The sequence below is a fragment of the Aquarana catesbeiana genome, linkage group LG11 (genome assembly GCF_042186555.1).
Source record: "Aquarana catesbeiana isolate 2022-GZ linkage group LG11, ASM4218655v1, whole genome shotgun sequence".
In the NCBI taxonomy this organism is placed as follows: Eukaryota; Metazoa; Chordata; class Amphibia; order Anura; family Ranidae; genus Aquarana; species Aquarana catesbeiana.
Genome location: NC_133334.1, coordinates 232792178 through 232804899, shown reverse-complemented (window position 1 = coordinate 232804899; position 12722 = coordinate 232792178). Strand labels below are relative to the sequence as shown.

At 39.5% G+C, this 12722-nt stretch overlaps 1 protein-coding gene across 2 annotated transcripts in view; it reads right to left on the bottom strand.

Moving 5' to 3' along the window:
- GNAO1 (G protein subunit alpha o1) overlaps positions 1–12722 on the bottom strand; it is a 366081-nt gene that overhangs the window by 67014 nt on the left and 286345 nt on the right. For both annotated transcript variants that reach the window (XM_073605497.1, XM_073605496.1), the window contains exon 6: positions 8567–8696. In XM_073605497.1, coding sequence (XP_073461598.1) covers positions 8567–8696 — 130 coding nt within the window. The remainder of the gene's footprint in view (positions 1–8566; positions 8697–12722) is intronic.

The window sequence follows — 12722 nt, the reverse complement described above, 5'->3', positions numbered from 1 at the left end:
TCTCACCAAAGCCCCCCAACAGGGCTAATTAAAAAAAAACACACACACCTAGTGCAATAAAGAATAAAAAAAAATTGTAAAAAATAATAAATGTAAATGAAAAAAAAAAAATAAAAAAAAAAAAAAACACACACACACAGGCACCGTTCACTCCCACCCCCCCGCCCCCCTAAAAAAAAAAAAAAAAAAAAAAAAAAAAAACACTGTCACGTGACATTAAAAAAAAGTATCGGTAATCGGTATCGGCGAGTACTTGAAAAAAAGTATCGGTACTTGTACTCGGTCCTAAAAAAGTGGTATCGGGACAACCCTACCTTAAACTGTGGCACATTGGCCTTTAATCTGACAGTTCCTGCATAGTTCCAGGGCTAATGCCACCTGGCAGAGCAAAGTGCATATTACAGTGTTTAAAAAAAAGAATGACCCAAATTTAAAACCTTATATCTGTGCAACCACTCACAGCCAATGAATGAAACCTGTATTGCTTGAACAGGCGTGGCCTGGAATTTCAAATTATACCCCTACTAGTGCCCAAATAGACGCTAACCTCAGTTGTTAACAAGATGGCGTCTATGCAACAGAAGGCGTGTTGTGTTCTCCAATAGTCCAGGGCAACCATGCACTTCAGAGGAAAATGTGCATCAAATTCAAGAGGCTTTTCAGCGAGGCCCGCATAAGTCTGCTTGTCGTCCTAGCCGAGAATCTTGCAATCCCTCACACTACTGTTTGGCATGTGTTAAGATGAAGTTTGCTTCTGAGGCCATATCAGTTGCAACTGATGCAAGCTCTTTGTGTAAGTGACAAAAGAAAACATTTAGATTTCTGTTATATGCTCTTAGACAACATGGAGGACGACAGCTTCTTACCGCAGTTAATTTATAGTGATGAAGCAACATTTCAAAGCGGTAAAGTTTTGCGTCACAATGTAAGGACTTAAGAAGCCGCACAAACTTGTACAGCATGAGCGAGATTCACCAAAAACGAACGTGTTTTGTGCGGTTTCATTTACAAAGATTTAAGGCCCTTTCTTTCCTGAGGGAAACACTGTTACTGGACATTCCTATCTTGAAATGCTGAAGGACTGGCTTTTCCCACAACTTAAGACTGAAGATTTCATTTTTCAGCAAGACGGAGCACCGCCACATTGGCACAACCAAGTTTGTTGGTCTAAATAAAACATTGCCTCAATGTTGGATAGGTCGCTCGGGACCCCAAGACTTGGCACTACACTCTTGGCAATTCTGCCTGTGAACAAGAAAATATTGTACATGATGCAGCTCTGCTACAGAAGTAGATAAGAAGCTAAGGTGGGGTGTTCATGCAGGCTATTTCAGAAGTGGTGATTTCTGCATAGATTAGAGAAGTTTAAAGCTGAACTCTGGGTAAATAAAAAAAAAAAAAAAATGTATCACTTGCAGTGGGGCTAGACCTGCATTGCAAGGGTTATTTGCTGGTCTCGGGCAGGGGTCCCCAAACTTTCTAAGCAAAGGGCCAGTTTACTGTTCTTCACCCTTCAAGAGGGCCGGACTGTGGCCAGTGGAAGTAGAAAAGGCCTCCGTTATGGTGGTCAGTGAGGGTAAATTAATTACATAACGCCTGTGGGCAGTAGGCGGTATTGGTATTAGTGGGAAGAATAATCTCCATTGTTGGTGTCAGTGGGAGGAATAGTGCCCCATCGTTGGTATCAGTGAGAACAGTACCCAATCATTGGTACTAGTGGGAAGAATAATGCCCCACTATTGGTGTTAGTGGGAAGAATAATGCCCCACTATTGGTGTTAGTGGGAGGAATAGTACATCTATGGTGTCAGTGGGAGGAATAGTGCCCCATCTATGGTGTCAGTGGGAGGAATAGTGCCCCATCTATGGTGTCAGTGGGAGGAATAGTGCCCCATCTATGGTGTCAGTGGGAGGAATAGTGCCCCATCTATGGTGTCAGTGGGAGGAATAGTGCCCCATCTATGGTGTCAGTGGGAGGAATAGTGCCCCATCTATGGTGTCAGTGGGAGGAATAGTGCCCCATCTATGGTGTCAGTGGGAGGAATAGTGCCCCATCTATGGTGTCAGTGGGAGGAATAGTGCCCCATCTATGGTGTCAGTGGGAGGAATAGTGCCCCATCTATGGTGTCAGTGGGAGGAATAGTGCCCCATCTATGGTGTCAGTGGGAGGAATAGTGCCCCATCTATGGTGTCAGTGGGAGGAATACCATAGAATAAAAAGGTACCCCCCCCCTCCTGATATTTTCCCGACTTGTTTCAGGACTTGTAAAGAGTCCTTTCCTCAGGGGCATTCCATAAGGAGTTTACTAGACAATACTCTAGAATAAAACACAGCAAACATTAAGAATCATATTACAAAAACATCATGAGAACATTGTAAGAAGTGGACTTAGACACATACCAATTCAGCACAGCTTTCAACTTATTTGTCAGATAAGAGGATTAAAAATAAACCAGCAGCAACAGATAGCGCAATCCAAATCACCGTCCCTTTTGGGAATATTCAAATGGCGACATCAAAGCCTGTGTGTTCCTCAAATGGGCCCCATAAAGCAAATCTAGCAGTAGTAACAATTATATGCAGGGCAGATGACAGAGGTATGTTTTCCACACGAAAGGTCTTGCAAGCAGTAATTATTTCATCATGGACCAGAATGTATGTGTAGGGAATAATTCCTATAAAGAAAACATATTTTAAGTACCCTTTTTTTTTAATCAAAGGGGATCATAAAATATCTTGATTCCCCACATGTATGGGGATCCAGACATTCTATATATACACACAGCAATATATGGTTTCCAAAGGGAGACCTCTGCTAATAGATACTGCCTACTAACCTTTATACACAAAGAAGACTTCCTGTGTGGTAGCCCAGGAGGAGATCGGATGGCGGAGTTTGTTAGCTACCACACAAGAAGTCTTCTGTGTGTATAAAAGGTTAGTAGGCAGTACCTATTAGCAGAGGTCCCCCTTTGGAAACTATATAAACACAAACCATCTAATGTTCCCGTATTATATGGGTTCAACGCGATGTGGACTATTTAGCTATATTGCTGTATTCATAACTTTCATGGATATATAAAGAGCTATGGTCCAGACACAGATTGCAACCCTATAATATAGGGGAAGCTATGTAGAAGGACCAAAAGTCTTTTACTGAAATGACGAGGCCCATATGAAGTTATTCCATGTATGAATGCACAGTGACATATATATGTGGTCACCTATTTGACTATATAGAATGTCTGGATCCCCATACACATGGGGAATGAAGATATTTTATCCCCTTTGATTAAATAAGGGTACTTAAAGTATATATGTTTTCTTTATAGGAATTATTCCCTACACATACCTTCTGGTCCATGATAAAAAAATTACTGTTTTCAAGACCTTTTGTGTGGGAAACATACCTCCTCTTTGTCATCTGCCCTGCATATAAATGTTACTACTGCTAGACGCTTTATGGGGCCCATTTGAGGAAGACAAAGGCTTTGATGTGGCCATTTGAATATTCCCAAAAGGGACGGTGATTTGGATTGCGCTATCTGTTGCTGCTGGTTTATTTTTAATCCTCTTATCTGACAAATAAGTTGAAAGCTGTGCTGAATTGGTATGTGTCTAAATCCAATTCCTACGATGCTCCCATGATGTTTTTGTAATACGATTCTTAATGTTTGCTGTGTTTTATTCTAGAGTATTGTCTAATGAACTCCTTATGGAATGCCCCTGAGGAAAAGACTCTTCACAGATCCTGAAACGCGTCAGAAAACAGGAGCAAATTACTTTTCAATCAGGTTTGTTACCATTTTTATGTATGGTGATGTAGCCACCAACTTTTTAATAATACTCAATACAATTTGGTAATCAATATATGTACTCCAGAGGTGTCCAAACTATGGACCTTAAGTTGTTCAGGAACTACAATTCCCATCATGCCTAGTAATGTCTGTGAATTTCAGAGTTTTACAATGCTTCATGGGAAGTGTAGTTCTGCAACAGCTGGAGGGCCGTAGTTTGGACACCCCTGATGTACTCAGTTGCTGTTAAAGTCGCTGTGTACAATGGGGGGTACCTTTGTTCTAAGGTATCTAAATTTGGGATGTTGGCAACAACCTGAGTTTTTTTGGATGGGATCTTAATTCTCGTAGAAAGAATAGTGCCCCCTCTATGGTGTCAGTGAAAGGAATAGTGCCCCATCTATGATATTATTGGGATGAATAGTTCTCCATCTTTGTGAGGGGAAGAAATGGTGTCTTTTATCAAAGGGGGGGGGGATAAGGGGGAATAGTGCCCTAAGGGCTGGATTAAGGCAAGCAAAGGGCAACAACCAGCCTTCTGGCAGCAGTTTGGAAACCACTGTTCTAGGGGAACAATAAAAGAAGATATACTGTACTTATCTGATCCTCCCACAGCTTCTGCACCCCCAGACTCTATTGTCCTGACCTCATGGAGACCAACGCACGGTCCATAGCCACGCTCTGGACACGAGGACACCAAGGGATAGTGCGTCACTGAAATGTGGGGGAGCGCCTCCAGCCGGGGGAGCCGAGCTTCAGGTACGTAAAAACAGCTTATCCTCTCTCCTTGACAAAACAAGCTATTAACCATTAGAGTACGGACACAGCCCCACTGCAAGGAATCTTTTTTATGTTTCCAAAGTTGGACTTTAATGTCAAAGTACAGTTGCTCTTTAAAGTGATATTGAAGGCAGATTTAAAAAAAAACAAAAAAAAAAAACCAAACATGTCATACTTACTAGCTCTGTGCAGTGGTTTTGACAGGGCAGCCCTGAGCCTTCTCTTTTTGGGTCCCCGGCCGGCACTCCTGGGCCCTCCCTCCTGCCCCATAGCAAGCAGCTTGCTATGGGGGCAGTCAAGAAGGCTGGCTCCTAAGCCACTGCTCTGTGTCTCAATTCACAGCCCAGCCTCACCCCCACTCCTGGCCTCCTCCTCTCATTGGCACACTGGCTATGATTGACACCTGCCTAAGCCAATGAGGAGGAAGAGACCCGGAAGAGCCGCTGCTCTCATGTACATTACTGGATCGAGATGGGGCTCAGGCAAATATTGGAATGCATGAAGGTAAAAAACCTTCAGCCTTTACAACCACTTTAAGAGCCTATTCACACCATTGTGATTAAAAATGTCATTCAACATGTAGCATTAATAAGAACCCATTCATGAGTTCTGCACATCTTTTCATATTCTGGATTTAAGCCCATTCCTGTTTTATTACGTCTCTGGTTAACAGCCTTTAAATACATGTAAAATTAATTGTTGTGCATTTTCAGACATTCAAATGTATTCCTATAGAGACACAAAATGCTTTTGAAATATGGTATGCAATCCCCTTTATCACCTTCCTTTCTTTTTATTCATCTTCTGCCTTCCACTCCTTTAAAGCGTCCCATGTAACATAGTGCCTGAGATTTGTACTGGGGCGAGGCGATGGATGGGATCCCTGTCCAGGGATATTCTTCCTGTTTGCCCAACCTGGGAACGTTTGCTCTGTCTCTGATTGACAAATTGGATTGGAAATAGCATTTCAACCATACTGACAGGCCGGTAAGGTCCCATTAATTTGTTACCTTGTTTTGCCTGCAGATTTTGTATACATTGGTTCTAACATTTGAAGTCACATAGGATGATTTGTCTGTAACCCAAGTTGGGAAATTTGATTAGAATTTTCTTTTCCTCCCTTTTTATATAATGTATTCCCCATTTCATTCTTTTTCTATGTAATGGAGACAATTGTACTCATGTGTCAACCTATGTTTTGTATACGCGCTTTTAATTGGAAAATTATTGGAAAAGAAATATGGCATTGCAGCTGTGAGAAAAGCTGTGAGAAAATCTGTCCAGCCGTGACAACGCATTGATTCAGATTGAATAGGATGTGTGCAGCAGACAATATGACTGTACTTGATGAGCTATGTTGTGCAAAGTTGCCTGGATGTCCTGTGAAAAGGAGTCAGATGATGTCTGCATACATTCTGTCTCCTCAGACTGTAAATAAGCACACACACACACACACGTTTCAGTCTGAGAACACTGGTGTCCAGAACTAAGACGTGTGAAGATATATCAGATAATTGTCCAACGGTAGAGAACAGTACTGTATTATCTTGTATCAGGTCTAGCCAAAGGGTGATGGAACAGTGAGTTTGGACCAGTGTTTTTGTGCATTTATTCAGAAAAAGACAGAAACTACCGCGTATTAAAGTCAGGAGTTAAAGATTGAGGGCTTTATAAATACAAACATTTGTGCCACTGTGGTAAAGCATAAAATGGTACAACCGTGACCGGTACCCTGTATACAAATGCAATAAAAGGAAAACTATAATGGTTTTGGATATGTTGGGGGAATTCATAAAGTGTGTAGTAAAACCCCTCATACCTCCTCACCAAATTTGTCTTTGTGACAAATTCATGTACCTGTCGGGAACAAGTAAGCAAATCCATCTTCGGAGGTGGAGGCACTGAGGGCAGAGTATGCATACAGGACACTCTAATTCAGCATAGCTCAGCATTACTGAGCTCCCTTCCCAACCACTGGGCCCATCACACAGATAGGCACATGGCCGAGCAGTTTTGTAGTGGGGTTTGCAGAGCATGATGGGTGACCAAAAAAACAAACAGAATTCCATAGCCATTTGGAATCCATCTACACCTGTTGGAAACCCCGCCACCACCGGCATCGCCGCCGCCCCCCCCGCTGTCGTCACCGCCCGCCGCCGTCAAATTTAGGTGCTTATACTGCTTACTTAAAAAACAGAAATAAACGTAATGATGATTAATGATTACAGCACTTTATTATTTTTGTAATTCTTATAACTGTCTGGAGTTTAGTTTCATTAGAATGAAGTCATCCACTTGTGAAATTTCAGCATGAGCTTTGGAGGTCTGTAAACCGGTTATGTCATACTCTTAAAGTGATTGTAAAGTTATTTTTTTAAACAACATGTTATACTTCCATGCTCTGTGTCATGTGTTTGCACAGAGCTGCTCAGAACCTCCTCTTTTGGTGGGGTCCCCCGCCGGTGCTCTTGGCTTTCTTCTCTTTTCCGTGCGTCACCGTGGAGAAGTTTGGGGACAGAATTAAAAATAGAACGAAGGGGGTTGTTTCCTGTGTGTCATAAGATATAGTGTGCTGTGCAATTACTTGATTTGCGCATGTCAAAGGCTAGACCCTTATATTTAGCTGAAAGCAAGTCTTCAGATATTTTTGATTAATAAGGCCTCTGGGTGGTTGACTATTAAATAAGTGACACACAGATATGTATTTTGCCTATATTTCTCATTGACATTGTACTCAACAGACATTGATGTAAGGGCACTAAATCGTTTAACTAATTTGGATAAAACGTATTGCCATTTCAGCATTACCACCTTACCTGGCTGTATTTGCCTTGGCTCACGCCATAATATTTACTGAATTATTAAACAGCATTTACATTCTGCGTGTCCATGTAAAAAAAGGTCATTTTGTACTGTTTCATTCTGTACTATGCAAAACTCTTTAAAAAATATAGCTGAAAAAAAACAAAAAAAAACACACTCTGAGAAGGATCAATATGAGTAGTTTGAGCAGGACCCGTGAAGTCAATACTGAAGTCAATACAAATCTTGGTAAGATGGGAAAACGCCATCACCTCTTTCCACAGAAGACTGTTTCCCCTGGGGCCGAGAACCACAGCTATACATTCTGTCTATAGTGCTAGTTGATGGGGATTTTGCTGTTCCTTTACTTACATGTACTGTAGATGTCATGCTGATTCAGCATGCAATTTGAATAGGTAATACTTCACAGCAATAGATCAATATAAATCTTACCAGGTCGACTTCAGAAACTCAAAATCATATTAGAGACTTTGGAAGACCATACCACCACACCATTACTGTAATTTATTCAGTCTTACTGTATACACCTACCAGCCAACATATTTCATAGACAAAACCATACACATGGAAACAAAAGGAAGGAGGTCCAACTTGCAACAGCATACAGTTTTAGGTTACCTATGAAAGGACTAGAGTTTATTCCTATACAGCAATCATGGCAATACAGTACCTGCAATGTTTACAGTGAGGATCCACAGAAGTTGGCAGAGCCTTGGACAAACTGGATATCCATTTTAATGTAATGTTACCAACAGCATTTCCACGAGGATACAACATATACCTAAGCACATAAAAACGACTCTACCCAATGCTTTCCAGCGCAAGACTCATCTATTTTGACAACGGCATTTGGTGGCCTACATAAGTGGTCAGTCTGGTTGAAATCGCACATCTCTCAGAAGAAAATTAACTTACGACAGATTATCATGCTGGTATGTCAAAGTGTGAATATTTATAGTGTGATCCCACATTTACCAAGCTATACAAAACACAAGTGAACAAGTAATTTTATCCATTTATAGTCAGCTGATCACCATAACCTTAGAGATGCATATATATGCATTATTTAGTTTTATATATATATATATATATATATATATATATATATATATATATATATATATATATATATATAGTCAAATGGCAGTCAATGGTGTCACACTCACCGTAGTCTCATCTTCATGAAGAACTTGATCGTACCCACTCAGGGCGACACAGAAAATGATGGCGGTCACATCTTCAAAACAGTGAATCCATTTCTTCCGCTCTGATCGTTGTCCCCCAACATCAAACAGCCTGGGTGAAGAAGAGCTTCTTGATGACAACAGACAATATGTACACATAACATAACTTTGCAGTATTTTTTCATAACTGATCTTTTCTAGTTGTGAAATAATTATAAGTTAATTCTAATTTAAATATTCACCTATGGCTGACTGATGCACGTAATAGCTTCCCAATGGGGACCTGAAATGTAACCATATAATAATAGCCTTGGTTCCAGCAGACAAACTATGATGAAAGGGCAGAAATATGTTCAGTACCTTGCATGAAACATAATGCTCCAGGTTCCTACCACCATTACTGCTTACTTGGCCATCTCTCTGTGGAGAGGTGGGAAGGCAATCAAAACATAGATATTTTCCTTTAGCAGTCCAGTTGATCAAATGCCTAGGTTTTTGGCCATTTGGACAGCACTGGAAGGAGCAGGAAAAAGCATTTTCTCCAGGAAAGGTAAATTTCTGCCCTTTGATTACTCTTTATTTATCCACCCCAGCAAGCCTGTCAACATTGTTTTACAGGGAATCTATCAGGAAAAAAAATCTATTTTCCATTTCTTAGGTAATGAAAGGATCAAAAGCCACCTAAACTGAAAGGCCTAAAAAATTGTCTTCCACCTACTAAGTCTGGGAAAGTAACAGGCAGCAACTGTCAAGGGTTCAGGTGACGTAACAACCTGACATTCAAGCTAAGATGTCAGCTCAGACTCTGCCCATGCCACCAGCGCCAGGATAGCTATGAGAGAACCAATCCTATTGCATTGCTCCCTTGCTGACTTAACCAGAATGGTGTCACTCCATCACTGTTCCCTTTTGGCGACAGATTCTGCAGCATCTTTACCAGCAAAGGACTTATACCATAGGAGCAAGTAAGTCTATCTTTAGTAACCCTCTTAACTGCTGCCAGCAACAGAAACACTAGTGTGACATGGCTATAAAGCTAAATAATAGGTAAACTATCCCTCCCAGTTATAATAACTAGTATTGAATATCCAGATTTTGGCATACGTCTAACCTTGATTGGTTCCCTTTAAACTAACATATAGGTATAGGTCCACTTTAAATCTTAAAGTACCTCCAGCAGTATGATTACCCTGCCATAATCAGCTCAACTCCCAAATTTCCCCTCTCATATACTGGTATCTCATTCTTCTGATACATTAAATTAATATTACATTAACATTAATGTATCCAGCAGTGAGACCCCCTTGTGAACAGTGTAATCACTGCGTTAGCCTTTAGAAAATTCAACAGATCAGCATATTAACATGACACACAGCAGTATTTGCTGGGCATTAAAATTATATTCTAAATACATTTTCCTGCTTTTTCTGAAATGTTATATACAGCAAGGGTGAGTTGCTAGCACACTAAATTAGAAATGGTTACATGTGTAATTTCTCCCTTTGACCACTAGAGGGAGGCGCTGATTGTGTATACAGAAGGACGAGAAATAATCACAATGTATACTTTGTTCTCTCTGGAACTTTGATGCATTAATCCATTCTGTAAAGGCTTTTTTCGTACAAAGTGCTCCAGTGAAGATTATTTAGGGGACATTTTTATAGAACATTAAGATAAGGTAATGTGCCCATCAAAGGAGATTACTTTTGGCCAACGAAGTTTAAAACAATGTCAGATAGGATAAATCCCCTAGAAAATTATTATTATATTATTCCTTGTCCGCAAATACTACATTTGTTAGTAAGATCTTACATGCCCTAAATGTATGTTGACCTTAAAAGAAGAACTCTTCTTCTTTGTTTCTCAATGGCAATTTAAGCAAAGTGACATTCACCCCACTGGTACCATTGGCAATTAGATAAAAAATTAAGGCTTTTACATGATGAAGAGGGGAGGGAGGAAGGGGGTCGAGGTTGGGGAGATTAGTCTGAAATTAAGACGTTTAAAAATGTCAGATGCCAATTCTAATTTTTTTTTTTAGGCGCATTGGTTGCTTGTCATCTAGATAGCATTTGAAGGGTAAGATGAATTTAAACTACTTCTAACATGATCCTATAGCATCATTCTTCTATAATTAAGGGTACCCACAGACATTAGCAGCATTTTTCCCAAAAAAGAACAAGTGTTCTTGTTCGCGATTTTGTGCGCGTGATTTTCACGCGATTCCACATGTCACATAGAGCAGCCCATTCACTTTAGCAGACTGCCCTATGCGTATTTGTTGTGCAAAATATGCTCACGCACCTTTTTGGGCAATGAGCTTTGTGCAAAAATCGCGCCAAAACTGATTCATGTTTGGGATGCACGTTTTGCCAAGATTTGAAATCAACAGCAGAATCACAGTGATTTCAAGTCGCCAACTGTGAATGCAGGAATTCAGGAATAAAGCTACATCCACAAATATTAAAAAAGTAACATTTTATGGTGTACAAAACATTAAAATAAGAAAATCAGATAGTAGAATATATGCGTTTACTATTCCTCTAAATCAGGCCTCAAATTTGTCTAACAGACCAGACCCCCATATAATTATATAATTATATATATATATAATATTTATATATAATTATAGGGAGTGGAAAGAGATCCCAACGAGCCCAACACATTTTGTGGCATGTCGCTTCTTCAGGAGACCTCAGAACAGTAGGGAATACATACATTAATAATCAGATATATTATAACTTCCGTAATAATAGTTGCTATCATAACAGTTCATGTACTTACATATTGAAACACAAGATCTATCTATAAATGATGCTCCATATTGAACCGACTTAAGGACAGGTGCCACTATAAATATATATATATATATATATATATATATATATATATATATATATATATATATATATATATATATATATATATATATATATATATATCTGGTGCAGTGCCCTTTTCATGTGTTATTCTTGTATTTGGGGGCCTATTCGGTTCAGAGCAACTGAATTTTTGGGTCACATCTATAAAGGCAACTTAATAGTGGCATCTTGTTTCCCCACTCAGGATTTTTTTACCCGAGACACTCCCAGCTTGTTTGACTTTGAGTATGTTAGATTATATCTTGCAGTACACTCTGGAAGTGGGAATCCTGGGGTGTTTCCTCTATCTTTGGCCACGTATTAGTGACACCTTTACATAGTAGGGTAGCTGCTGTGCAAGTCTTTTTTGCACAAAATTAAATGAGGGACTGTATTATATTTAATGGTCATGTTTGGGTTGTAAAATATATATATATATATATATATATATATATATATATATATATATATATATACATATACACACACACACACACATACATATTATATATATATATATATACACACACACACAAATTATTTATGCACACACACACATATACAGCGTGTTATATGGTTTCCCCCCTTTTTTTTTTATAGGATTCCTTCTAGATAGCTCCTGTTTTTTTGGGCTCCTTGCTACCCACTCCATTTTTCTAGTCTTTGGTCCATGGCCTCTGGCGTCTTTGTCTCTGGTATTCTTGATTAATATGCAGGATAATTGTGTTTCAAAGGGCTCCTGAAGAAGTGGCATACAACAAAATTGTGACCCATTGAGATCTCTTTTTCCACTCTATAAACACACAACCTCCTATTATTGAGGACTGCTGTAATCTACCTTTGTCATATATTGATTATATGATATGGACATAGTGTACTTAATTGTATGGCGGGTCTGGTCTTTTAGGCAGCAAATTTGAGGTCCAATATAGGAGAATAGTAAACACATATCCTTTAATTTTACATTTTGTGTTCATACATTCCACCATCTGCATTATTCCAGTGCTACCCATCCTGCCTTTCCTCTTTCTTGTGAGTATCTTTTTCCAAGGATTTGCTTTCACTCTAAGTACCAACGGTATACGAGTGAATTGGCAATGGTAATTCATTCATGACTCAACCAAGTGAGGTCAGATCTATAAGCAGGCCAGCCAATATCCAGGATCTTGTAATATCCACAGTTATTAAAGCAATGGTCTATTTAGCCTGCTATTACATTAATACCATGAAATTTGGATAAAACTTTCATAAAAGTGATTGATCTTGATGAAAGTGAT